The sequence below is a fragment of the Silurus aristotelis genome (assembly GCF_946808225.1).
Source record: "Silurus aristotelis genome assembly, chromosome: 11".
Classification (NCBI taxonomy): Eukaryota; Metazoa; Chordata; class Actinopteri; order Siluriformes; family Siluridae; genus Silurus; species Silurus aristotelis.
In genome coordinates this window covers 245,001-270,000 of record NC_139584.1, presented here as the reverse complement: position 1 = coordinate 270,000, position 25,000 = coordinate 245,001, and the positions used below count along the sequence as shown (strand labels likewise).

The window sequence follows — 25,000 nt, the reverse complement described above, 5'->3', positions numbered from 1 at the left end:
CTCAACACTTCTACTAACACCAACACTCAACACTTCTACTAACACCAACACTCAACACTACTACTACTACTAACACCAACACTCAACACTACTACTACTACTAACACTAACACTCAACACCTCTACTAACACTACTACTACTAACACTAACACTCAACACCTCTACTAACACTAACACTCAACACTTCTACTAACACCAACACTTAACACTACTACTACTACTAACACTAACACTCAACACCTCTACTAACACTACTACTACTAACACCAACACTCAACACCTCTACTAACACTCAACACTTCTACTAACACTAACACTCAACACTTCTACTAACACTTCTACTAACACCAACACTCAACACTACTACTACTACTAACACTCAACACTTCTACTAACACTTCTACTAACACCAACACTCAACACTACTACTACTACTAACACTCAACACTTCTACTAACACTTCTACTAACACCAACACTCAACACTACTACTACTACTACTAACACCAACACTCAACACTTCTACTAACACCAACACTCAACACTACTACTACTACTAACACCAACACTCAACACTACTACTACTACTAACACCAACACTCAACACCTCTACTAACACTACTAACACTAACACTCAACACCTCTACTAACACTACTACTAACACTAACACTCAACACTTCTACGAACACTCAACACTTCTACTATCACTAACACTTAACACTACTACTACTACTAACACCAACACTCAACACTACTACTACTACTAACACCAACACTCAACACCTCTACTAACACTACTACTACTAACACTAACACTCAACACCTCTACTAACACTACTACTAACACTAACACTCAACACTTCTACTAACACTCAACACTTCTACTAACACTTCTACTAACACCAACACTCAACACTACTACTACTACTACTACTACTAACACTAACACTCAACACCTCTACTAACACTACTACTAACACTAACACTCAACACTTCTACTAACACTCAACACTTCTACTAACACTTCTACTAACACCAACACTCAACACCTCTACTAACACTACTACTACTAACACTAACACTCAACACCTCTACTAACACTTCTACTAACACCAACACTCAACACTACTACTACTACTAACACTCAACACTTCTACTAACACTTCTACTAACACCAACACTCAACACTACTACTACTACTACTAACACCAACACTCAACACTTCTACTAACACCAACACTCAACACTACTACTACTACTAACACCAACACTCAACACTACTACTACTACTAACACCAACACTCAACACCTCTACTAACACTACTACTACTAACACTAACACTCAACACCTCTACTAACACTACCACTAACACTAACACTCAACACTTCTACTAACACTCAACACTTCTACTATCACTAACACTTAACACTTCTACTATCACTAACACTCAACACCTCTACTAACACCAACACTCAACACTACTACTAACACCAACACTCAACACTTCTACTAACACTAACACTTAACACTACTACTAACACCTCTACTAACACTCAACACCTCTACTAACACTCAACACCTCTACTAACACTCAACACCTTTACTAACACTCAACACCTCTACTAACACTCAACACTACTACTACTACTAACACTAACACTCAACACTTCTACTAACACTAACACTCAACACTTCTACTAACACTCAACACTACTACTAACACTAACACTACTACTACTAACACTAACACTCAACACCTCTACTAACACTAACACTCAACACTTCTACTAACACCAACACTTAACACTACTACTACTACTAACACTAACACTCAACACCTCTACTAACACTACTACTACTAACACCAACACTCAACACCTCTACTAACACTAACACTCAACACTTCTACTAACACTAACACTCAACACTTCTACTAACACTTCTACTAACACCAACACTCAACACTACTACTACTACTAACACTCAACACTTCTACTAACACTTCTACTAACACCAACACTCAACACTACTACTACTACTAACACTCAACACTTCTACTAACACTTCTACTAACACCAACACTCAACACTACTACTACTACTACTAACACCAACACTCAACACTTCTACTAACACCAACACTCAACACTACTACTACTACTAACACCAACACTCAACACTACTACTACTACTAACACCAACACTCAACACCTCTACTAACACTACTAACACTAACACTCAACACTTCTACTAACACTTCTACTAACACCAACACTCAACACTACTACTACTACTAACACCAACACTCAACACTTCTACTAACACCAACACTCAACACTACTACTACTACTAACACTAACACTCAACACTTCTACTAACACTAACACTCAACACTTCTACTAACACTAACACTCAACACTTCTACTAACACTCAACACTTCTACTAACACTCAACACTTCTACTAACACTCAACACTTCTACTAACACTTCTACTAACACTCAACACTTCTACTAACATGTGGGTGTGTGTAACGGCGAGTGGGTGTGTGTAACGGCGAGTGGGTGTGTGTAACGGCGAGTGGGCGAGTGGGTGTGTGTAACGGCGAGTGGGCGAGTGGGTGTGTGTAACGGCGAGTGGGCGAGTGGGTGTGTGTAACGGCGAGTGGGCGAGTGGGTGTGTGTAACGGCGAGTGGGCGAGTGGGTGTGTGTAACGGCGAGTGGGCGAGTGGGTGTGTAACGGCGAGTGGGTGTGTTTAACGGCGAGTGGGTGTGTGTAACGGCGAGTGGGTGAGTGGGTGTGTGTAACGGCGAGTGGGTGTGTGTAACGGCGAGTGGGCGAGGGTGTGTGTAACTGGGAGTGGGTGTGTGTAACGGCGAGTGGGGGAGTGTAACGGCGAGTGGGTGTGTGTAACTGGGAGTGGGTGTGTGTAACTGGGAGTGGGGGAGTGTAACGGCGAGTGGGGGAGTGTAACGGCGAGTGGGCGTGTGTAACGGCGAGTGGGCGAGTGGGCGTGTGTAACGGCGAGTGGGCGTGTGTAACGGCGAGTGGGCGTGTGTAACGGCGTGTGGGCGTGTGTAACGGCGAGTGGGCGAGGGTGTGTGTAACTGGGAGTGGGTGTGTGTAACGGCGAGTGGGGGAGTGTAACGGCGAGTGGGCGTGTGTAACGGCGAGTGAGCGTGTGTAACGGCAATTGGGCGAGTGGGCGTGTGTAACGGCGAGTGGGCGAGTGGGCGTGTGTAACGGCGAGTGGGCGTGTGTAACGGCGAGTGGGCGAGTGTAACGGCGAGTGGGCGTGTGTAACGGCGAGTGGGCGAGTGGGTGTGTGTAGCGGCGAGTGGGTGTGTGTAACGGCGAGTGGGCGAGTGGGTGTGTGTAAGGGCGAGTGGGTGTGTGTAAGGGCGAGTGGGTGTGTGTAAGGGCGAGTGGGCGTGTGTAACGGCGAGTGGGCGAGTGGGTGTGTGTAACGGCGAGTGGGCGAGTGGGTGTGTGTAACGGCGAGTGGGCGAGTGGGTGTGTATAACGGCGAGTGGGCGAGTGGGTGTGTGTAACGGCGAGTGGGTGTGTGTAACGGCGAGTGGGTGTGTGTAACGGCGAGTGTAACGGCGAGTGGGCGAGTGTAACGGCGAGTGGGGGAGTATAACGGCGAGTGGGTGTGTGTAACGGCGAGGGGGAGTATAACGGCGAGTGGGCGAGTGGGTGTGTGTAACGGCGAGGGGGAGTATAACGGCGAGTGGGCGAGTGGGTGTGTGTAACGGCGAGTGGGTGTGTGTAACGGCGAGTGGGCGAGGGTGTGTGTAACGGCGAGTGGGAGAGTGGGTGTGTGTAACGGGGAGTGGGCGAGTGGGGGAGTATAACGGCGAGTGGGCGAGTGGGTGTGTGTAACGGCGAGTGGGTGTGTGTAAGGGCGGGTGGGCGAGTGGGTGTGTGTAAGGGCGAGTGGGCGAGTGGGTGTGTGTAAGGGCGAGTGGGCGAGTGGGGGAGTATAACGGCGAGTGGGCGAGTGGGTGTGTGTAACGGCGAGTGGGTGTGTGTAACGGCGAGTGGGTGTGTGTAAGGGCGAGTGGGCGAGTGGGTGTGTGTAAGGGCGAGTGGGCGAGTGGGTGTGTGTAACGGCGAGTGGGCGAGTGGGTGTGTGTAACGGCGAGTGGGTGTGTGTAACGGGGAGTGGGCGAGTGGGTGTGTGTAACGGCGAGTGGGTGTGTGTAACGGCGAGTGGGCGAGTGTAATGACGAGTGGGTGTGTGTAACGGGGAGTGGGCGAGTGGGTGTGTGTAACGGCGAGTGGGGGAGTGTAACGGCGAGTGGGGGAGTGTAACGGCGAGTGGGCGAGTGGGTGTGTGTAACGGCGAGTGGGTGTGTGTAACGGCGAGTGGGGGAGTGTAACGGCGAGTGGGCGAGTGGGTGTGTGTAACGGCGAGTGGGTGTGTGTAACGGCGAGTGGGTGTGTGTAACGGCGAGTGGGCGAGTGGGTGTGTGTAACGGCGAGTGGGTGTGTGTAACCGGGAGTGGGTGTGTGTAACGGCGAGTGGGTGTGTGTAACCGGGAGTGGGTGTGTGTAACGGCGAGTGGGTGTGTGTTTAACAGCGAGTGGGTGTGTGTAACGGCGAGTGGGCGTTGGTGTGTGTAACGGCGAGTGGGCGAGGGTGTGTGTAACGGCGAGTGGGAGAGTGGGTGTGTGTAACGGCGAGTGGGTGTGTGTAACGGGGAGTGGGCGAGTGGGTGTGTGTAACGGCGAGTGGGAGAGTGGGTGTGTGTAACGGGGAGTGGGTGAGTGGGTGTGTGTAACGGCGAGTGGGTGTGTGTAACGGCGAGTGGGTGTGTGTGTGGGCGAGTGGGTGTGTGTGTGGGCGAGTGGGTGTGTGTAACGGCGAGTGGGTGTGTGTAAGGGCGAGTGGGCGAGTGGGGGAGTATAACGGCGAGTGGGCGAGTGGGTGTGTGTAACGGGGAGTGGGTGTGTGTAAGGGCGAGTGGGTGTGTGTAAGGGCGAGTGGGTGTGTGTAAGGGCGAGTGGGTGTGTGTAACGGCGAGTGGGCGAGTGGGTGTGTGTAACGGCGAGTGGGTGTGTGTAACGGGGAGTGGGCGAGTGGGTGTGTGTGACGGCGAGTGGGTGTGTGTAACGGCGAGTGGGCGAGTGTAATGACGAGTGGGTGTGTGTAACGGGGAGTGGGCGAGTGGGTGTGTGTAACGGCGAGTGGGGGAGTGTAACGGCGAGTGGGGGAGTGTAACGGCGAGTGGGCGAGTGGGTGTGTGTAACGGCGAGTGGGTGTGTGTAACGGCGAGTGGGTGTGTGTAACGGCGAGTGGGCGAGTGGGTGTGTGTAACGGCGAGTGGGCGAGTGGGTGTGTGTAACCGGGAGTGGGTGTGTGTAACGGCGAGTGGGTGTGTGTTTAACAGCGAGTGGGTGTGTGTAACGGCGAGTGGGCGTTGGTGTGTGTAACGGCGAGTGGGCGAGGGTGTGTGTAACGGCGAGTGGGAGAGTGGGTGTGTGTAACGGCGAGTGGGTGTGTGTAACGGGGAGTGGGCGAGTGGGTGTGTGTAACGGCGAGTGGGAGAGTGGGTGTGTGTAACGGGGAGTGGGTGAGTGGGTGTGTGTAACGGCGAGTGGGTGTGTGTAACGGCGAGTGGGTGTGTGTAACGGCGAGTGGGCGAGTGGGTGTGTGTAACGGCGAGTGGGCGAGTGGGTGTGTGTAACGGCGAGTGGGTACGAGGAAAAGGAAAGCGGCGGACAAAAGTAAATAAAAAATCAAAGGAATCTCCGCATGTGGAACCGTCGCCTGTCGCCTGTCGTCAGTTCCTCTGGTGGTCTTGGTGTTTGGTGATCAGTTCAGTGTCGATCTGCTCAGCATCCACCTTCACCTGGTCTCCCTGCTGCACACCGGAAAGTCACGTGACCACATGCCACACGTGCCCTGCCTAAACTGAGACTATCTGGTGTGAGATCTTTTTTTGTTTTGTTAGTGGTGTGGAAAATCTGTCCACACACGCACTTATTAAATTATTATTTATTAAATCACAACATTTGCCGCTATTTAATCACAAGCCGACATCACGAACGCAATTATTCCTGCAGCACTAATGATTATAGGTGAGTCTTGTTATTGTGTAATGAAATGTTCAGTGTGGAACATTGTATTAATTGTGTGTGTGTGTGTGTGTGTGTGTGTGTAGTTCTTTAGCAGGTGGAAGATCTTCATGCTGGACCTCCTCTGCTCTGTGTGAGGTGGAGAAGTTGTGGATGAAAACTCTGCAGGTTTTATGTCCACAGTCCTCGTCTCAGAACTCTGAGGATCTCAGTGTTCCTGCTTTCCCTCAGCTCTCCACGGTACGACTCAATAACCGAACAAATCCCCTTCTGAGAGAAGTTTGCTTAGGGTCACGTGACCACTACCTGCATCTTTACATGTTAATCTCACTGTCTAACACACACACACACACACACACACACACACACACACACACGACATCAGGGCAATACTCTGCAATCACGTGAAAATAATTCTATATGACCAAAAGAAGAGAGCTGCACGTGTGAGACGTCTGAAACACATCGGTGAGTATTTATTACGTGAGTCACATGATCAGTGTGAGTCGAGCTGAGCTCAGCGTCTGTCATTTATTTATTTATTAATTTGGTCGAGGCTGAGACTGTGTGTCATCACATCACCAGCAGCACCGAGCTTCTCCCCCGAGGAAAAACACACGCTCACACACACACTCGCTTTACACTCGCGCTGTCAGAGTGACTGCCAATTAGTGTGAAGCACAGCGCAGTGTGTGAGGATGATGGGTGGATTTTGGTGTCCATGGAAACGGGGTGATGGTCTGCGCCGAGCAGGTTTAGTGCTGGTTTGGCAGATTTTAACTCCGGAGACGTCACACTCAAGTTCACAGACAGACAGACATCTAATGAGTTGGAGCAGAGGATGCATTATTCAGTGGAGCAAACACACACACACACACACACACACACACACACACACACACACACACACACTGGACCAGGAGTGCAGAATGTGTTTAAACACAACTTTTAGATTTTACTTATAGATTTCTCAGCATTTTATACAGCAGTGTTCAATTATAATAAAGTGTGGGGTATGTGTCCTCTACACACACACACACACACACACACACACACACTTATACTTGCTGACATCCACACTATGAAAGAACACGTCTGGAATTCTGTAGCAAACAAAAACGTGTCCAAAGGAACTTTGATGCTGCTTCACAAACTTCTATCATTCTCTCATCAGAATCACGAGGTGTCACCTGGAATGGGTTTCAGGTCACAGGTGTGTTTTATCAACACTTCCTTTGGGACATTTCTTTTCTTCTTAATGAGCTTTAGGTTTTATGTTGTGTTGTGCAGAGGAAAGTGTGAGTACAGAGTCAATATCACTATTAGTGCTGCTACAAACTACTGTACAAATCCAGATTCTAACAAGAACCAGAAAAGATCCATTATTACTTTCAGAAATGAAGCTCAGTGGATCTGAAATATCTCAGTCTCCAAAACCATCAAACGCTATAATGAAACAGACTCTCATGAGACCGAGAGCTACCTCTGCTGCACACGATCCGTTTATTAGAATCACCAGCCTCCGAAACTGCTGATGAACATAAATGCTTCTTGGAGTTCGAATGTGTTAGACATTTCAACATGGGCTGTGGGAGTCAGACCTTCATGATGGACTTGCAGCAAAGAAACCATTACTTCAGAAACCATTACTTCAGAAGAACAACAAGCAGAAGAAACTTGTTTTGGAAAAGAAACAGAAGGAATGGACTTTAAACCAGAAGAAAAGTGTCAGCATTCTGCAGGAACATGCAACCATCTCATCTGGTTTACACTACGTGGGACCATCATTTGTCCCAGCAGGACAAAGACCCCAAACACACCTCTAGGTTCTGGAAGAGCTTTTTGTTCAAGATGGAGGGTGAGTGGGCGCTGCATCAGATGATCTGTCCTCCACAATCACACCACCTAAATCCAGTTACTACAGAATTCCAGATGTGTTTTATAGTTTGGATTCCTCAGTATTAATGTAGAATTTTGAAAATAATAAAAATAAAGAAAAAACTCTGAAGGTTGTGGTTATTAAGGTTATTTTATATATTTGCATGTCTCTCTTACACACAAACACACACACTGTTTAAAACAATTAATGTTTTCATATAAATGTGTGTGTTTTACAGGAGAAGAAGGAAGGACAGTCAGGTCAGTGTTTGTGTGATCTGGATGAAGATGTTATTCCTTTCCCTATTCCTGATCCCGTTCCAGGCTCTGCTTCTTTCTCTTCTTCTCCTGACCCGAGGTACCGAGATGGCTGCGTCCCAATCCACCGCACACCGAGCTCCCTCAGTCAGGGGAACCGGCACGCTGACGGACCTCAATGTGAGTGGGATGGAAACAGGTCCAGCACCAGAAACTCCGGATTTGGATCGGAGCGTTCTGGAGCAGTGTGTGAACTTGAAGCAGGAGCAAGAACTGAACGCACTTCTGGAATAAAACCCAGGGAAACAGCTGGATTAGGAATAACATCTGAATCAGGAGCTGAAATTGATCACAGAGTCCAAACATCTGAAAGCGGATCAGGATCAGATGGAATTAGACTGGAATGCTGTCCGATGTGCCTGTCGTCTTTTCCTGCAAGGTCAGACATTTTACATTCATGATAACATCTGATCTAATAACATTAGCATTAGCGTGTGTGTGTATGTGTGTTTCAGGTTTTCTCAGATGGAGTGCGACTCTCATCTTGCCCAGTGTTTATCAGAGATAAATGTAGATGTGGTGTGGTGAACTTCATCATCGTCGTTCCTCGTGGGTCACATGACCCGGTGACCTCATCCACACTGTTGTGAATAAACTGTACAGCGCTACAGAAAACGTTATTAATCCCACAGGGGTTCTTAACCACACTAATACTGAATATTTTAATATATTTAAAGATAACAAATAATCTAAGTGGTTTGCTTTGAATTTACCAGTTAGCATAACAGCTAAATTAGCAGTGCTAATGTAAATATGCTAATAAATGAGCACATGTACATGTAATGTAAACATGCTAATAGTGCTACAGATACAGTGCTAATAAACACTTATGTGACTTTTTTGCATTATGATGTTTGTTTGGTGTGTTTTTGACCCACGTGACTCTCAAACCAACCAGCAGTGTGAGAATCTCTTGCAGCAAGAAAGGTCTCAGGTCTGATCTCGGGTCCAGTCTGGACGTTTCATCCTCTTTTGTTCATCTAATCATAGTTCAGTTCAGTTTTATTTGTGGAGACTTTTTAACAGAGACATAAATATGAATGTAGAAATTTAGTGTCTTAAGTTTGTTCCTTATCAGTTTCTCCCTAATGAGTAATCCAGTGGTGACTGTGGTGAAGGAAAAACTCCCTGAGACTTCATGAGGAAGAAACTATGAGAGGAACCAGACTTTAAACAGAACCTCACCCTAATCACTAAATGTACTTGATTAAAGTTATATCAGTGTTGAGGTTCAGTGATGACGCTCACAGGCAGGACTGTTCATGAAAACTGTGTTCCTGAGAACATTGTAGCAGACTGTTAATATTAATTACAGTCCAAATCCATCCTCACAGTTCTTGAGTTGCTCAGTAACTTTGTGGATCTTTAGGATGTTGATGTAGAACAATCTCCAGCTGCACAGTGTGTCTCCAACTGAAGAGAACTCCATCCAGAGGTAGAGCATCAGGATACATCGGGCAAATCTGGAGAGAAGAAAGAGACTGAAACACTACACATCATTTTCATCAGCTACCTGGACTGCTAAAAAGGGAATTATGTGAAAATGCTGTTTGTACACTACAGTTGTCTCCCTCCAGGCTCACCTCTAAGTCAGCCCACCCCTGCATCAATGAAACTCCAAATTCCTGACAGACTACAACCTGCACAAGTAGGCAAACACACCTCAACCATTCTCACCCTCAGCACTGGAGCTCCTCAGGGTCGAGTTCTAAGACCCCTGCTGTACTCGCTGTACACATATGACTGCATGGCCATTTCCAACTCCACCACCATCATCAAGTTTGCTGACAACACTGTTGTGGTGGGTCTGATCTTCAACAATGTTGAGACTGCCTACCTTCAGGAGATGAACCTGGAGAGATGGTGCCAGGAGGACAATCTTCTGAATGTCGGCAAGATTAAGGAGTTGATGGTGGACTTCAGCAGAAAGCAGGAGCGGTCATAGCAACTGCTAAACATCAACAGGACCCCAGTGGAGAGAGTGGACAGTTTCCGGTACCTAGGTGTTCACATCACAGTCTTGGGCTGGTCACATCAACACCCTGGTGAAGAAGGCCCAGCAGCGTCTGTACCATCTGAGATGCTTAAGGCACTTTAAACTACCCTCTCAGGTGCTAAGAACCTTTTACACCTGCACCATTGAGAGCATACTGTCTGGTATCATCACTTCCTGGATTGAGAACAGCACCATGCAGGACAGGCGAGCCCTCCAAGAGGGTGGTGCGTTCAGCTGAACATACCATCCGCACCAAGCTCCCTAACCTGCAGAACCTCTACAGCATGTGGTGCCGGACCAGAGCCAGGAAGATTGTGAAGGACCTCAGTCTTCCCAACAATGGACTCTTTTCTATTTTATCTTCAGGGAAGCGCTTCCATTCCTTAAAAGCAAACACAGAGAGAATGAGGAGGAGCTTCTTCCCACAGGCCATTCAGAGTTTAAACCAGGAAACACCCAGCGCCTGGTACCTGGACTTCTCTTTGCGTCACACTTTCCATTGTTGCACAATTTGCACATGGTCACTTCAACACTACACTGGCACAGTGTCATTTAATACCATCACATGAACACTTTAATCTGTACTTATGTCAATATCTCTCATACACATATCCATCCCATTTATATTTTCATGTTTAGATGTTGGAAATATCCTGAATACTTATTTTAAGAAAAAGGAGGATCATAGGGTGACGTATAAGGGAGGAAGGTGCACTCAGGTGGATTATGTCCTATGTAGGAGATGCAACCTGAAGGAGATTGGAGACTGTAAGGTGTTGACGGGGGACAGTGTAGCTAGACAGCATCGAATGGTGGTCTGTAGAATGGTTTTGGAGGTAAAGAAGAACAAGATGGTGGAAACTGAAGGAGGAAGACTGTAGTGTGAGGTTCAGGGAAGAGGTCAGACAGGGGCTCAGTGGTGGTGAAGAGGTGCTGGATGATTGGGCAACTACTGCAAGAGTGATGAGGGAGGCAGCTAGAAAAGTACTTGGTGTGACATCTGGAAATAGAAAAGAAGACAGAGACAAGGTGGTGGAATGAGGAGGTGCAGGAGAGCAGAAGGAGAAAGAGGTTGGAGAAACAGAATTGGGATCGACAGAGTGATAAGAAAAGTAGGCAGGAGAACAAGGAGATGCAGCAGCAGGTGAAGAGGGATGTGGTGAAAGCCAAGGAAAAGGCATATTAGGAGCTGTAGGAGAAGTTGGACATTAAGGAAGGAGAAAAGGATTTGTAGCCATTGGCCAGAGAGAGGAACCGAGCTGGGAAGGATGTGCTGCAAGTTAGAGCAATAAAGGATGGAGATGGAAATGTGTTGATTAGTGAGGAGAGTCTGTTAAGAAGATGGAGGGAGGATTTTGAGCAGCTGATGAACGAGGAAAATGAGAGAGAGAGAAGGTTGGATGGTGTGGAGATGGTGAAGCGGGAAGTGGATAGGATTAGTAAGGAGGAAGTGAGAGCGACGATTAAGAGGATGAAGAGTGGAAAGTCGGTTGGACCAGATGACATACTGGTGGAAGCATGGAGATGTTCAGGAGATATGCAGTGGAGTTTTTAACCAGGTTGCCCAACAAGAATTTGTAAGGTGAGAAGATGCCTGAGGAATGGAGAAGAAGCATAAAGTAGATGTGCAGTCTTGCAGTAACTACAGGGGAATAAAGTTGATTAGTCACACCATGAAGTTATGGGAAAGAGTAGTGGAAGCCAGGCTGAGAGAAGAGGTGACCATCTGTGAGTAGCAGTATGGTTTCATGCCGAGGAAGAGCACCAAAGATGCCTTATTTGCTTTGAGAATGTTGATGGAGAAGTATAGAGAAGGTCAGAAGGAGTTGCATTGTGTGTGGATTTAGAGAAAGCGTACGACAGGGTGGAGAGAGGAGTTGTGGTATTGTATGAGGAAGTCTGGTGTGTCAGAGAAGAATGTGAGGGTGGTGCAGGACATGAATGAAGACAATGTGACAGCAGTGAAGTGTGCAGTAGGAACGACAGACTGGTTCAAGGTGAAGGTTGGACTGCATCAAGGATCGGCTCTGAGCCCTTTTCTCTTTGCAGTGGTGATGGACAGGTTGACAAACGAGGTCAGACAGGAGTCTCCGTGGACTATGATGTTTGTGGATGATGTTGTGATTTGTGGTGAGAGTAGGAAGCAGGTGGAGAAGATCCTGGAGAGGTGGAGGTACACGAGTGAAGGGGAATGAAAGTCAGTAGGAGTAAGACCGAGTACATGTGCGTAAATGAGAGGGAGGGCAGTGGAGGAGTTCGGTTGCAGGGAGAAGAGGTGGAGAAGGTGGAGGAGTTCAGGTACCTGGGGTCAACAGTGCAAAGTAATGGAGAGTGTGTTAGAGAAGTGAAGAAAAGAGTGCAGGCAGGGTGGAGTGGGTGGAGAAGAGTGATAGCAGGAGTGATTTGTGATAGAAGAGTATCTGTGAGAGTGAAAGGGAAAGTTTATATGTAGGACGTTTTGGAGACAAGGTGAGGGAGGTGAAATTGAGATGGTTTGGACATGTGCAGAGGAGGGACATGGGGTGTATCAGTAGGAAAATGCTGAGGATGGAGACACCAGGAAGGAGGAAAAGAGGAAGAACAAAGGAGGAGGTTTATGGATGTGGTGAGGGAAGACATGCAGGTAGTTGGTGTGAAAGAGGCAGATGTAGAGGACAGGGGGGTATGGAGACAAATGATCCGCTGTGGAGACCCCTAATGGGAGAAGCCGAAAGAAGATGATGATGACGTTGGACAGACAAGAAACACTGGTACATCAAGAGCAGGTTAAAAGAGTGAGAGAAAAAGTTATGTAATATTTAGTCTTCTTATTGTTGTATAAAAGGTTAAGACACTGTACAGTGTGATCAGGGTGAAAGTAGGAACAAGATTCAATGTAGCAGCAGAACTAAAAGCGAGAAGCAGAAGGAAACATGACATGACATGATGGATCTCTGGGATAAGAGACGACCCACCACCGTCAAATACCAACAAATAGCCTGATCTACGTAGGCATGGAGGATCATACTGGTACAATACTGGTATCACTCAGATACTGCGGCGTGAGAGCGTTAAGTGCTTTATACGTCAGTAGTAGTATTTTATAATCAGTGTGAGATGTAATTGGGAGCAGTGTAGATGATTAAAACAGGGGTGATGTGATCATATTTTCTAGATCTAGTGAGGACTCTTGCTGCTGCATTCTGAACTAACTGAAGCTTATTTCTGCACTTCCTCCAACACCCAGACAGTAAAGCGTTACAGTAGTCTAATCTAGATGTTACAAAAGCGTCTACTAGTTTTTCTGCATCCTGTAACGACATCATATTTCTAATTTTAGCAACATTTCTAAGGTGAAAGAAGGAGATCCTGGTGATATTATTCATGTGAGACTCAAAGGAAAGGACTCAGGTCAATAAGATACAGGGTATTGGGTATTTAGATGGGTATTGGCCCATCTAAAGATGGTATTTAGATGGGTATTGGCCCATCTAAAGAAGGTGACAGAACAGCTGCTGAATCCCCTACAGTTTGCATACCGAGCAAACAGATCGGTGGATGACACAGTCAACATGGGGCTAAACTACATTCTGCAACACCTTGACTGCCCAGGAACATATGCCCGGATTCTGTTTGTTGACTTTAGTTCGGCTTTCAACACAATAATTCCGGGAATTCTTCACTCCAAACTCCTAAACCACTATACCCCCTGCCATCTGTCAATGGATCACCAGCTTCCTGACAGGCAGAAAACAACAGGGGAGACTGGGAGGTGTTACCTCCGGTATTCGGACAGTCAGCACTGGTGCTCCTCAGGGGTGTGTCCTTTCCCCACTGCTATTCTCCCTTTATACGAATGACTGCATATCAAGTGACCCAACTGTCAAACTCCTGAAATTTGCAGATGACACCACGCTCATCGGACTAATCCAAGATGGTGACGAGTCTGCATATGAGCAGGAGGTGAAGCAGTTGGTGTTATGGTGCAGTCAGAACAACCTTAAGCTAAACTCACTCAAAACTGTGGAGATGATAGGGATGTTGGATATTGTGAGGAGTAGTAGTGTTGAAGGGTGTTTCCTAAAGTCCACTGTGTCATCTGTGGAGAACTTCAAGTTTCTGGGCACTACCATTTCCCAGGACCTGAAATGGGAATCAAACATAAACTCGATTCTGAAAAAGGCCCAGCAGAGGATGTACTTTCTACATCAATTAAGGAAGTGCAGTCTGCCACAGGAGCTGTGATACAGTTCTACACTGCAGTCATTGAATCTGTCCTGTGCTCATCAATCACCATCTGGTTTGGAGCAGCAACAAAACAGGACAGAAACAGACTGCAGAAAACTGTTAAAACAGCAGAAAAAATCTCTGGTGCCCCTCTGCCCACTCTCTAGGACCAGTACCATACAAGAACCAGAAACCGGGCAGAAAAAATCATTAATGACCCTTCACACCCTGAACACAACATCTTTCAGCACCTTCCTTCTGGCAGGTCCTACAGAACTTTGTTCCATAAAACTGCCAGACACAGGAACAGTTTCTTTCCCCAAGCAATCAGCCTCACTAACAACTGACCATAATTATATTTCCTGCTCAGATCTCATATCTATAAGTACTGCACAGAACTCTCACTCATCACAGTATCTGTATATGTTACACACACTATTGCTGCTATTTACTGTACAAAGTTCTATAGTAAACTCTCTAATCATACCTGACACACAATACTGTCATTTACACTACCATGCACTCTCACACTTTATATACATCACTGATCTGTAGCCCTATTTATTACCCACACTGTCTATACTGTCTCACATTGTCTGTATTGTCTTGTTTAGTCTGTTTTTGTCTTTTTGTGTCTGTTTTGTCATGTATAGGTTTTTATTGATGTCTGTACTTTTGAGAGTAACAAACAGCTGGAACCAAATTCCTCGTGTGTGTCTACACACTTGGCCAATAAACCTGATTCTGATAATCACACCGAGGTGTTTGACTGCTGTACACACTGAAACAGAAACACCATCCAGAGATGCTACGTAATTGGAAAGTTTGCTTCTAGCTGCATGTGGTCCTAGTAAAAGTCTCTGCTACAGATGCTAGCAGAGTTGATAACATCACAGTTTTGTTGCTGCTGGTTAGCCAAATGCTCATCATGAACAATATAATGTCTAATATATCAGTGCTACTATTAGCTAGCTGTTATGTAGTTACTAGTGAAGGGTTATACTAAGCTAAATGGAAGTGTGATGTAACAAGATCATCACATGACCACCTGAACTCCAAATGTATTTGTTTATTTAATTAATTAATGAGTTTGTGTTTCAGAATGTCATCCTGAAATCTGTGCTTCATTAGAGACCATCTTCTTAATCTTCATCATAATCTCATTATCTCTCATACTGCACTTTTATACAGCAGTAAAGCACTAATTCTCTCTCGCACACACACACACACACACACACACACACACACACACACACACACACACACACACACACGCACGCACACACACAGAGAACTCTAACTAATCACATTACGTTTATCACTTTCTCAGTAATGTACTCTCTGATTGACTGAAATTACCCTAGACTTTTATTCATAACCACCTGTTGTGTGTGTGTGTGTGTGTGTGTGTGTGTGTGTGTGTGTGTGTGTGTGTGTGTGGTTTTGATGCTAGCTGTGATTAGCACACTGAAGCATCACTTTAAATCCATTAAACTGATCCTGATTAAGAGTAGGGGAAGGGGGAGGAGCATCATAGCCCCAATTTCAGATTACGCCTCTTGTATATACTGACTCCGCCCCCAAGTCTGAGACTACCTAATTCCTGAGTTTTGAAGTGTGTAAATGATTTGAGTTTTAAGTGGTTGTGTTTGTGTGTGTTTGTGTGTGTGTGTGTGTGTGTTGTATCTCTAATGTTCTGCTGGTTTGAGATGTAGGGAAATGCTGATCTGTTAAATTATTATTCGTAGATTAAATGAACTCTTGTCTTGACGGAAGCCTGAAGTTGACACTGTGTGTGTGTGTGTGTGTGTGTGTGTGTGTGTGTGTGTGTGTGTGTGTGTGTGTGTGTGTGTTTGGGGGAGGGGGGGGGGGGGTGCCCATGTTACAGCTCTGTCCTCACCACATCATCACCTCCTGTTACACATCAGCCACTACATAAAGATACATTTATTGATTATTTCTCACACATTCTCTCGTCTGGTGAAGTGAACTCTTGGAATCTGAGAGACGTGTAAGAGACACCTCGTCTCACTTCTGCCCCGTGAAGGAGGGATATAAACCTGAACATCGGCACATGCCTCCATCTGAAACCCCGATAAAAACATGTACAAGAAGAAGAAGAAGAAGTGCACATTAAATCAAGTTTTTAAACAGAACCATGAGCTGAAGCAGGAGATTCCGAATAACAAAGTCTGTGATGAGTGCAGGCACCAAAAACGACAGAATCAGAGGAGGATGGGAAGGAGGAAGACGATTCAGATGATTTTTGAGGGAATTCAGTTTTGTTCAGTTTAAAACTTCTCCAGTTCTGATTCTGTTTGCTGTGTTTTTGCCTCTAGGAGAACTTTAGATGAGTCTGAGAAGGACAAAGACAGAGAGAAAAAGAGAGGGATGAGAGAGAGACAGAGAGAGAGATAAAAAGATGTAGGCTTGTAGTGGAATTCTCTCTCTCTCTCTCTCTCTCTCTCTCTCTCTCTCTCTCTCTCTCTCTCTGTCTCACTGTAGTCACACAGTCAGTACTAATCCCCGTGTGTATCGTGGAGCCGCGAGCGAGCGAGCGAGCAGACAGACAGAAGCTCTCGGCGGTTCCTCTCTCATACGGTCTCCTCGGTGGAGAGCAGCAGGGGGTTGATGTACTCAAAGCCCTCAAACTCAGACTGGTCTATTCTCTTTATTACGTCCCTGAGGAGAGAAAACACACAACACACAGTGCAGTCAGGAGACTTTCATTCTTCATAACAAACCCAATACTCCACACTAACCCAGAAACTGTGTATCACACACACACACACACACACACACACACACACACACACACACACACACATTGCACTAACTACACACACTCTACCTACACATTCTAACTAAACACACTAACATTAACTACACACACTCTAACTAAACATTCTAACTACACACACTCTAACTACACACAAACACTACACACACTAACTGCACTAACAACACACACACAAACACTAACTACACTACACAAAAACACTAACTACATACACTCTAACTACACTAACTACACACAAACACTTACCACACACTAAACAACACACAAACACTGCACGCACAAACACTAACTACACTAACTACAAATACAAAAACTAACTACACACAATAACTACACTACACAAACACAAACTATACACTAACGACACTACACATAAACACTAACTACACACAATAAACAACAAAACACTGCACTAACTACACACAAAAAACTAACTACACTAAATACACACACTAACTACACATACAAAATCTAACTACACACACAAACACTAACTACACACACTCTAACTACACTTCTTCTTCTTCTTCTTCTTATTTCAGCTTCTCCCATTAAGAGTCTCCACAGCGGATCATCCGTCTCCAGACCCCCCTGTCCTCTACATCTGCCTCTTTCACACCAACTACCTGCATGTCTTCTCTCACCACATCCATGAACCTCCTCCTTGGTCTTCCTCTTTTCCTCCTTCCTGGTGTCTCCATCCTCAGCATTCTCCTACTGATATACCCCATGTCCCTCCTCTGCACATGTCCAAACCATCTCAATCTCACCTCCCTCACCTTGACTCCAAAACGTCCTACATGCGCTGTCCCTCTAATAAACTCATTTCTAATCCTGCCCATCGTCGTCACTCCCAACGAACATCTCAACATCTTCAGCTCTGCTACCTCCAGCTCCACCTCCTGTCTTTTACTCAATGCCACTGTCTCTAATCCATACAACATCTCAGGTCTCACCACAGTCCTATAAACTTTACCTTTCATTCTTGCAGATACTCTTCTATCCCAAATCACTCCTGCTATCACTCTTCTCCACCCACTCCACCCTGCCTGCACTCTTTTCTTCACTTCTCTAACACACTCTCCATTACTCTGCACTGTTGACCCCAGGTACCTGAACTTCTCCACCTTCTCCACCTCTTCTCCCTGCACCCGCACCCCTCCACTGCCCTCCCTCTCATTTACACACATGTACTCCGTCTTACTCCTACTGACTTTCATTCTCCTTCTCTCCAGCGTGTACCTCCACCTCTCCAGGCTCTTCCCCACCTGCTCCCTACTCTCTCCACAAATCACAATATCATCCACAAACATCATAGTCCACAGAGACTCCTGTCTGACCTCGTCCTTAAACCTGTCCATCACCACTGCAAACAGGAAAGGGCTCAGAGCCGATCCTTGATGCAGTCCAACCTTCACCCTGAACCAGTCTGTTGTACCTACTGCACACTTCACTGCTGTCACACTGTCTTCATACATGTCCTGCACCACCCTCACATACTTCTCTGACACACCAGACTTCCTCATACAATACCACAACTCCTCTCTTCACCCTCTGTGGTGCTCTTCCTCGGCATGAAACCATATTGTTGCTCACAGATGATCACCTCTTCTCTCAGCCTGGCTTCCACTACTCTTTCCCATAACTTCATGGTGTGACTGATCAACTTAATTCCCCTGTAGTTACTGCAGGTCTGCACATCTCCCTTATTCTTAAAGATCAGTACCAGCACACTCCTTCTCCATTCCTCAGGCATCTTCTCCACTTCCAAAATCTTGTTGAACAATCTGGTTAAAAACTCCACTGCATCTCTCTCTCTCTCTCTCTCTCTCTCTCTCTCTCTCTCTCTCTCTCTCTCTCTCTCTCTCTCTCTCTCTCTCTCACATTTTCCTCCTTCATCAGCTGCTCAAAATCCCTCCCTCCATCTTCTCAACACACTCTCCTCACTAATCAACACATTTCCAACTCCATCCTTTATTGCTCTGATTTGCAGCACAGGTAATAATTCTTCCACCGGACTACAGTCATGTTCCATCCCTGCTGATGTTCAACACCTGTAACACTGCCAGTGAGATCTTTATCATCATCATCATCATCATCATCATCTTTCTATTAATTAATCTTTACTGATCATGTGCACCAGAATAAATACCTGCAGAAATATGATCAATGTTGACAGACAGAAACGTGTGTGTGTGTGTGTGTGTGTGTGTGTGTGTGTGTGTGTGTGTGTGTGTGTGTGTGTGTGTGTGTGTGTCTCACTCATCATCAGGTGTGAGCTGTACTGGTTCGTTGGTAAACTGTGTGTCGAAGTTCTCTAATCCATAATCATCAGTGATCTGAGGCTTAAACGGAGGAGTGACCTGCTTCTGCTCCAACTGAGAGAAATAAAGAAAAGAGAAAGAAAAAAGAGCAGAATTAACCCCTTAAAATACCACTTCACCACCATCATGCCACAATCTCATTTACTCTGTACAGTTTGAGGAAACGGCTCCTGCAGTGATGTGCTTCATGCTGATTTGTAAAAATGGGAACAGATGGTTCTTCCCTTATTGTATCACCAAATACACACCATCTATTCTCTCTCTCTCTTTCTCTGTTCCCTTATCACACACACACACACACACACACACACACACACACACACACACACACACACACACTTGAAGTGAAGCTGATTGTGGATCTCCTCACCTGCTCCCAGTCTATACTCCTGAAGAACGTGTGAGATTTAATATCTGTAAATCCTGTCTGAACCTGGCACCCCAGTCGCTCCTTTGGATCCTAAAGAAAAAAACATGCACTGAAAATTACAAGTCAGGGACATCAGAGGAGACGTGTCTGACATCTGACACACACTGATCTGGCATGACATTATAACATCATGACATTATCAGAGGGTGAAGTGAAGTGAAGAACACTGATCTCTTCATCATAAATTTAATTTATTTATTAGCAGGTGAACATTTTGTCCTCAAAGGACATGCTGTCAATGGACAAGTTGACCTTGATGTTAGAAGCAGGAAAAATGGGCGAGCGTAAGGATTTGAGCAAGTTGGTAAATGATGACGTCTAGACGTCTGGGTCAGAGCGTCTCCAAAACTGCAGCTCTTGTGGGATGTTTCTGGTCTGCAGTGGTCAGAATGTATTAAAAGTGCTCCAAGGAAGGAACTGTGGTGAACCGGCGACAGGGTCGTGGGGGACGAGGATCATTGATGTATGTGAGGCGCAAAGACTCTAACAGAAGAGCTCCTGTAGCTCAAACTGCTGAAGAAGTTCATGCTGTTGATGTTCGAGGGGTCAGAAGAATGAAGATGGAGTTGAGTGTGTAAGCAACACAGAGGAGTGTGTGAAGGACAAAATGCTCTCACCTTGTTTAGAAAACCTTTTAACACACTCGCTGCTTTCACTGACAACGAGCGAGGGATACGGATAGGCTTCTCCAAAATAACTGAGAAAGTGAGAGAGAGAGAGAGGAGAGAGAGAGAGAGAGAGAGAGAGAGAGAGAGAGAGAGAGAGAGAGAGAGAGAGAAATTAACAAACTTTATTTACACATATTATAAAATTCAGGGTGACTTAGTAAATTAAATAATAAATAAATAAATATGTATGAAGAAGGTTATATATTTGAGTAAAACATGAGTAATGAGTTCAGTTCTGGTGTAAAGTTTATTCTCCGTCTGTAACAGAGCACAAACACATTCTCCAACACACACACATTTAAACACACACACATCATTCACACTTCTGTACAAATTACAATCTGTTAAAACTCTGGATTTGATCAGCCTTTTTAACATTCTTGTGTCTCCCAGTCAGTGTTCTGTGTGATCTGGTTTTCCGGCTCATGTTTATCTCCATCTTCACCTGACCGAGGAGAAAATGAACCAGGTGGCACCTGAACCTGTTTCCTAACGTATTTAACACCAAAAATAAAACACTGAACATTAAAATCAACATAAAAAGACTTTAAAATGCTCCGTAAAAACACAAACAGTGACTTTAACCTGGAGCAGTGAATAAAAGCATGAAAACTGTTTCTCTCTGTGAATAAAAAGGACAATCAGGTGTAGCATCAGGGTTTAAAACAGAAATAAAAGAGTTCACAGAGATGATGCAGTGTAAAATCCTCCACTGGAGGTCAGCAGCTCTTTTTGGTAACGGTGGTTTGTACAGTGTCTCCACTCTGATTTAATATCAGCATTTAAACCCTGAACACTTCTCCATGGGGGTCCACCCTCACACTCAGCTTCTTCTTATTCAGAACCTCAACACACACTCTGTAGAGAAGCTTCCCCGACACTGACCCAAAGTCCATCTCCCCTTCACCCCTGCACTCCAGGAGGGGGCGCTCACACCCGTTGAGGTCTGATGTTAGTGTAGATCTCCAGCGGTGTAGCAGCTGATTGACAACACGCAGGGACCTCAGTCTCATGCGCGCTGCCTGGTCCTCTGCCCTCGACAAGTCTGACCCCGTGATGTTCACAAGCTCCCAGAGCGTCACGATGCCTGAGGAGATTAGCATTCTGGACAGAGCAGGAACGATTACACTGGAGATGTTCGGTCGCCCTCCATACACCAGAGGCTCCTCCAGCAACCAGTGTAGTTTTCGACAGCCCTTGTTTTGTTTTTTAAAAAGAGATTTTAAAAAGTCCATGGTAAAACATTGGTAATCCAGAGATGTCCAGCATTTTTGTGTCCATTAAAAACAAGGCTCTGTCCAGCCCCAGTCCTTCAACTGTGCGTAATAATCCACTGGCTGCTATATCTATACTAAGTCTCTGGGTCCAGTGAGGAGTCTCTGGATGAACTGGAGGCAGAATGCTGCAGCTATGCTGGACAGCTGGACCCTCCTTCGGCAGATTAAGAACACTCCGAGGAATCCAGTGTAATTTGTCCCAGAAGAAATCCACCAGCAGGGCCTGGATGTTTTCGCCAGCAGGTTCGGTGGAGGATCGACGAAGGCTAGCTTGTGCCAGAGGGACGTCACGGCGAGGTTGCTGATGACCAGCGTTCGCCCCCTGTAGGACAGCCTCCTGCTCAGTCTGCCTTTCACCTGCTCTACAGAACCTTCCCAGTTTTTTTGTAAAATCTCATTGCTCCCCAGGCAGACACCCAAGTATTTAAAACCACCTCTTTTCCATGCCAAGCCTCCTGGCAGTGAAGTCTATCCACCTCCCCACTCCCCAACTAAAATTGATTCACTTTTACCCCAGTTGACTTTGGGCAGAAGATAAAATCTGAAAGTCCTTTAAAATGGTAGTTAAAAACTTGGCATCATCCTTTGTGTGTATTATGACTACCAAGTCATTTGCATAAGCTGACAAGCATATGGAGGGATTAACATGTGGAATATTAAAACCAGAGAGATGACTCCTTAACTTGTTTAAAAGAGGTTCAATCACCAGAGAGCACAACATACCTGACAGTGAACAGCCCTGCCTGATCCCTCTGTACACTCTAAAAGGAGCACATAAACCACCATTCACCTTCAGTACACTCTCAATTTCACTGTACAGCACCCTGATCCAAATCTTTCCAGCACCTTCCACAAGTATTCATGCTCAAACCGGCCTTTTCCTGGTCCAGGAGAATCAGACCAGTCTTTAAACCCAATAGCTTGGAGACGTCCAAAATGTCACAAATTAGGTATATGTTGTCAAATATCGACCTGCCAGGCACACAGTGTGTCTGGTCATGGTGAGATCTGCTCCATCATCGGATGATCGTTCGTCAGTCTCGAGGCTAATGCTTTTGACAGCAGCTTGAAGTCAGTGCACAGTAGTGACACTGGGAGCCAGTTCTTTAGGTGGGTCAGGTTTCCCTTTTTTGGCAGCAGGGTCAGGACGGCTCTCCTGCAGCTCATTGGTAGCTGACCTCCTCTCACACTGTCCTGTAGGACCTCCAGCACATCCTGCCCTATTACTGCCCAGAATGCTTTGAAAAACTCCACAGGGAGACCATCTATACCTGGCGCTCGCCTGTTCTCCATGCCCTGGAGAGCCTTCTGAAGCTCAGCCAGTGTCAGCTCCTTGTCCAATTCTCTGGCCACTGACTCTGTGAGCTTTTGCAGGTCCTTAAGGAAGCTCTCCTCCACTAACTGTGCCTCTGACCACTCACTGCTATACAGCTTCGAGTGGAAGCTGACTGTCTGCTGGTGAATTTCAGAAGGCTCTGACACGAGATCCCCTGATTCTGTTTGCACGGCATGCATGCATCTTTTCTGTCCATTCTTTTGTTCTAAACTGAAGAAGAACTTAGAAGGAGCATCCATCTCAGTGACGCTTTTAAAGCGTGAGCGGACCAGCGCCCCCTGTGCTGTAGTGTCCAGCAGGTCGTTCATTTTGGCTTTTAAACTTTTGATGGCTTCAATATGCCCTCTATTTCCTGTGGCCTCCAAACGCTGGAGTTCCACTATGTCTATCTCCAGAGCTTTTAGAGATCTGGCAATGTCTCTTGTGACATTGAGAGTGTACTGTTGATAGAATTCTTTGATTTGTGCTTTTGTAACATTCCACCACTGCTGTAGGAAGTTAGAAGCTGCCTTCTCTAGTTTAAAACAATTCCATAAAAAAATAAGAGATTTTAAACTTAGCATCTTCTGAAAGTGTTAAAATGCCAGTAGGCACTCCTAGCTTTTATGTTTTTCTTAATGATGGTGCACTGAACCATATAGTGATCAGAGCTGCCTACTGTAAAAATAAAACACTTTGTAAAAAAAGGCAGTTGATGCTTAAAAACCATAAAATCGATCTAATCCTGCCAGGGAGAGCGTGTTCTCTATGCTGTGGGCCTGTCAGGGATCCTCCTGCCACGCTTCCCTCCGAAGCTCTCTCTCAGCCTCGCCCGGCGCAAATCGCAGACACCTGTTCCACATTACCTGGCCCTTTTACAAGTTCTCGTTCAGACCTCACTCGGTGTTGGATCTACTAGATGGCTATAGGGTCCACATGTACTGTCTCTGTTTCTTATTTAGATTTCTCCAAATGTCACAGAGAGATTGTGGGCCTCCACCATCTCCCACAGGCGCTTGGGGGATGCTGAATGAGGTTCTGCATGATTTCTGTCTATATTTTCTGCTGTTTAATTAAAATCACCTCCCAAAATAAAAAAATCTGCAGTGCTACAGTTTAAAACAACATTGTTGAGTTTGTCTAAAAAACTCATTCTCTCCACTGCTAAAAACCCGATTCTCATAAAAATCGCTCACTTTTAAAAGCCTCCAGTTTAAAATTTCTTCTACAGTGTAAGAAACAGGAATAAAATTGCGAGTAAAAAGCAGGGCAACACCAACACTAAGTGAAATGTTGTGAATTAAAATCACCAACCCGTCCCACTCCTTCACCCAATCAGCAGCATTACTGTGGGTCTCCTGCAGCATAACATCAACAAGATTCTGTCTTATAAGCTTATAAAGCTTTACTCTCTTTCCATAATCCCGCGCCGTTAATATTAAGACTCACAACTTGAATACCGTTCATTAAAAATGAAATAAAAGTAAAACAAACAAATGCTGAAAAAAAAACAACCTAAAAAGAACCACACACTTCATCAGTCTTCATCAGAGTTCTCCTTATTGACCTTCGTTTATCAGCTTTTTTAATCTAAAGATTGCCTGATCAGTAAAAGCTCCTTCTCTTCTAAAGTGCTTTATATCGTTGACAAACTGCTTGCGTTCCGTGAAAAACTCCTCGACTAATACGTTCTTTTGCCACTT

The 25,000-nt window shown here is 45.6% G+C and overlaps 2 protein-coding genes across 7 annotated transcripts in view; one reads left to right on the top strand and one right to left on the bottom strand.

The window, feature by feature from the left end:
* Positions 1 to 9,126, top strand: part of LOC310733515 (uncharacterized protein) — an 11,550-nt gene extending 2,424 nt beyond the window's left edge. The window contains exons 2-4 of the mRNA XM_083554823.1: positions 6,172 to 6,325; positions 8,203 to 8,660; positions 8,737 to 9,126. Coding sequence (XP_083410949.1) covers positions 6,172 to 6,325; positions 8,203 to 8,660; positions 8,737 to 8,809 — 685 coding nt within the window. The 3' untranslated portion in view covers positions 8,810 to 9,126. The remainder of the gene's footprint in view (positions 1 to 6,171; positions 6,326 to 8,202; positions 8,661 to 8,736) is intronic.
* Positions 9,127 to 15,537: 6,411 nt separating this feature from the next.
* prkcz (protein kinase C, zeta) overlaps positions 15,538 to 25,000 on the bottom strand; it is a 76,185-nt gene continuing 66,722 nt past the window's right edge. For all 6 annotated transcript variants that reach the window (XM_083554812.1, XM_083554811.1, XM_083554816.1 and 3 more), the window contains 4 exons: positions 20,655 to 20,734; positions 19,978 to 20,067; positions 19,546 to 19,661; positions 15,538 to 17,165 (listed from right to left, as the gene is read on the bottom strand). In XM_083554812.1, coding sequence (XP_083410938.1) covers positions 17,078 to 17,165; positions 19,546 to 19,661; positions 19,978 to 20,067; positions 20,655 to 20,734 — 374 coding nt within the window. In that variant the 3' untranslated portion in view covers positions 15,538 to 17,077. The remainder of the gene's footprint in view (positions 17,166 to 19,545; positions 19,662 to 19,977; positions 20,068 to 20,654; positions 20,735 to 25,000) is intronic.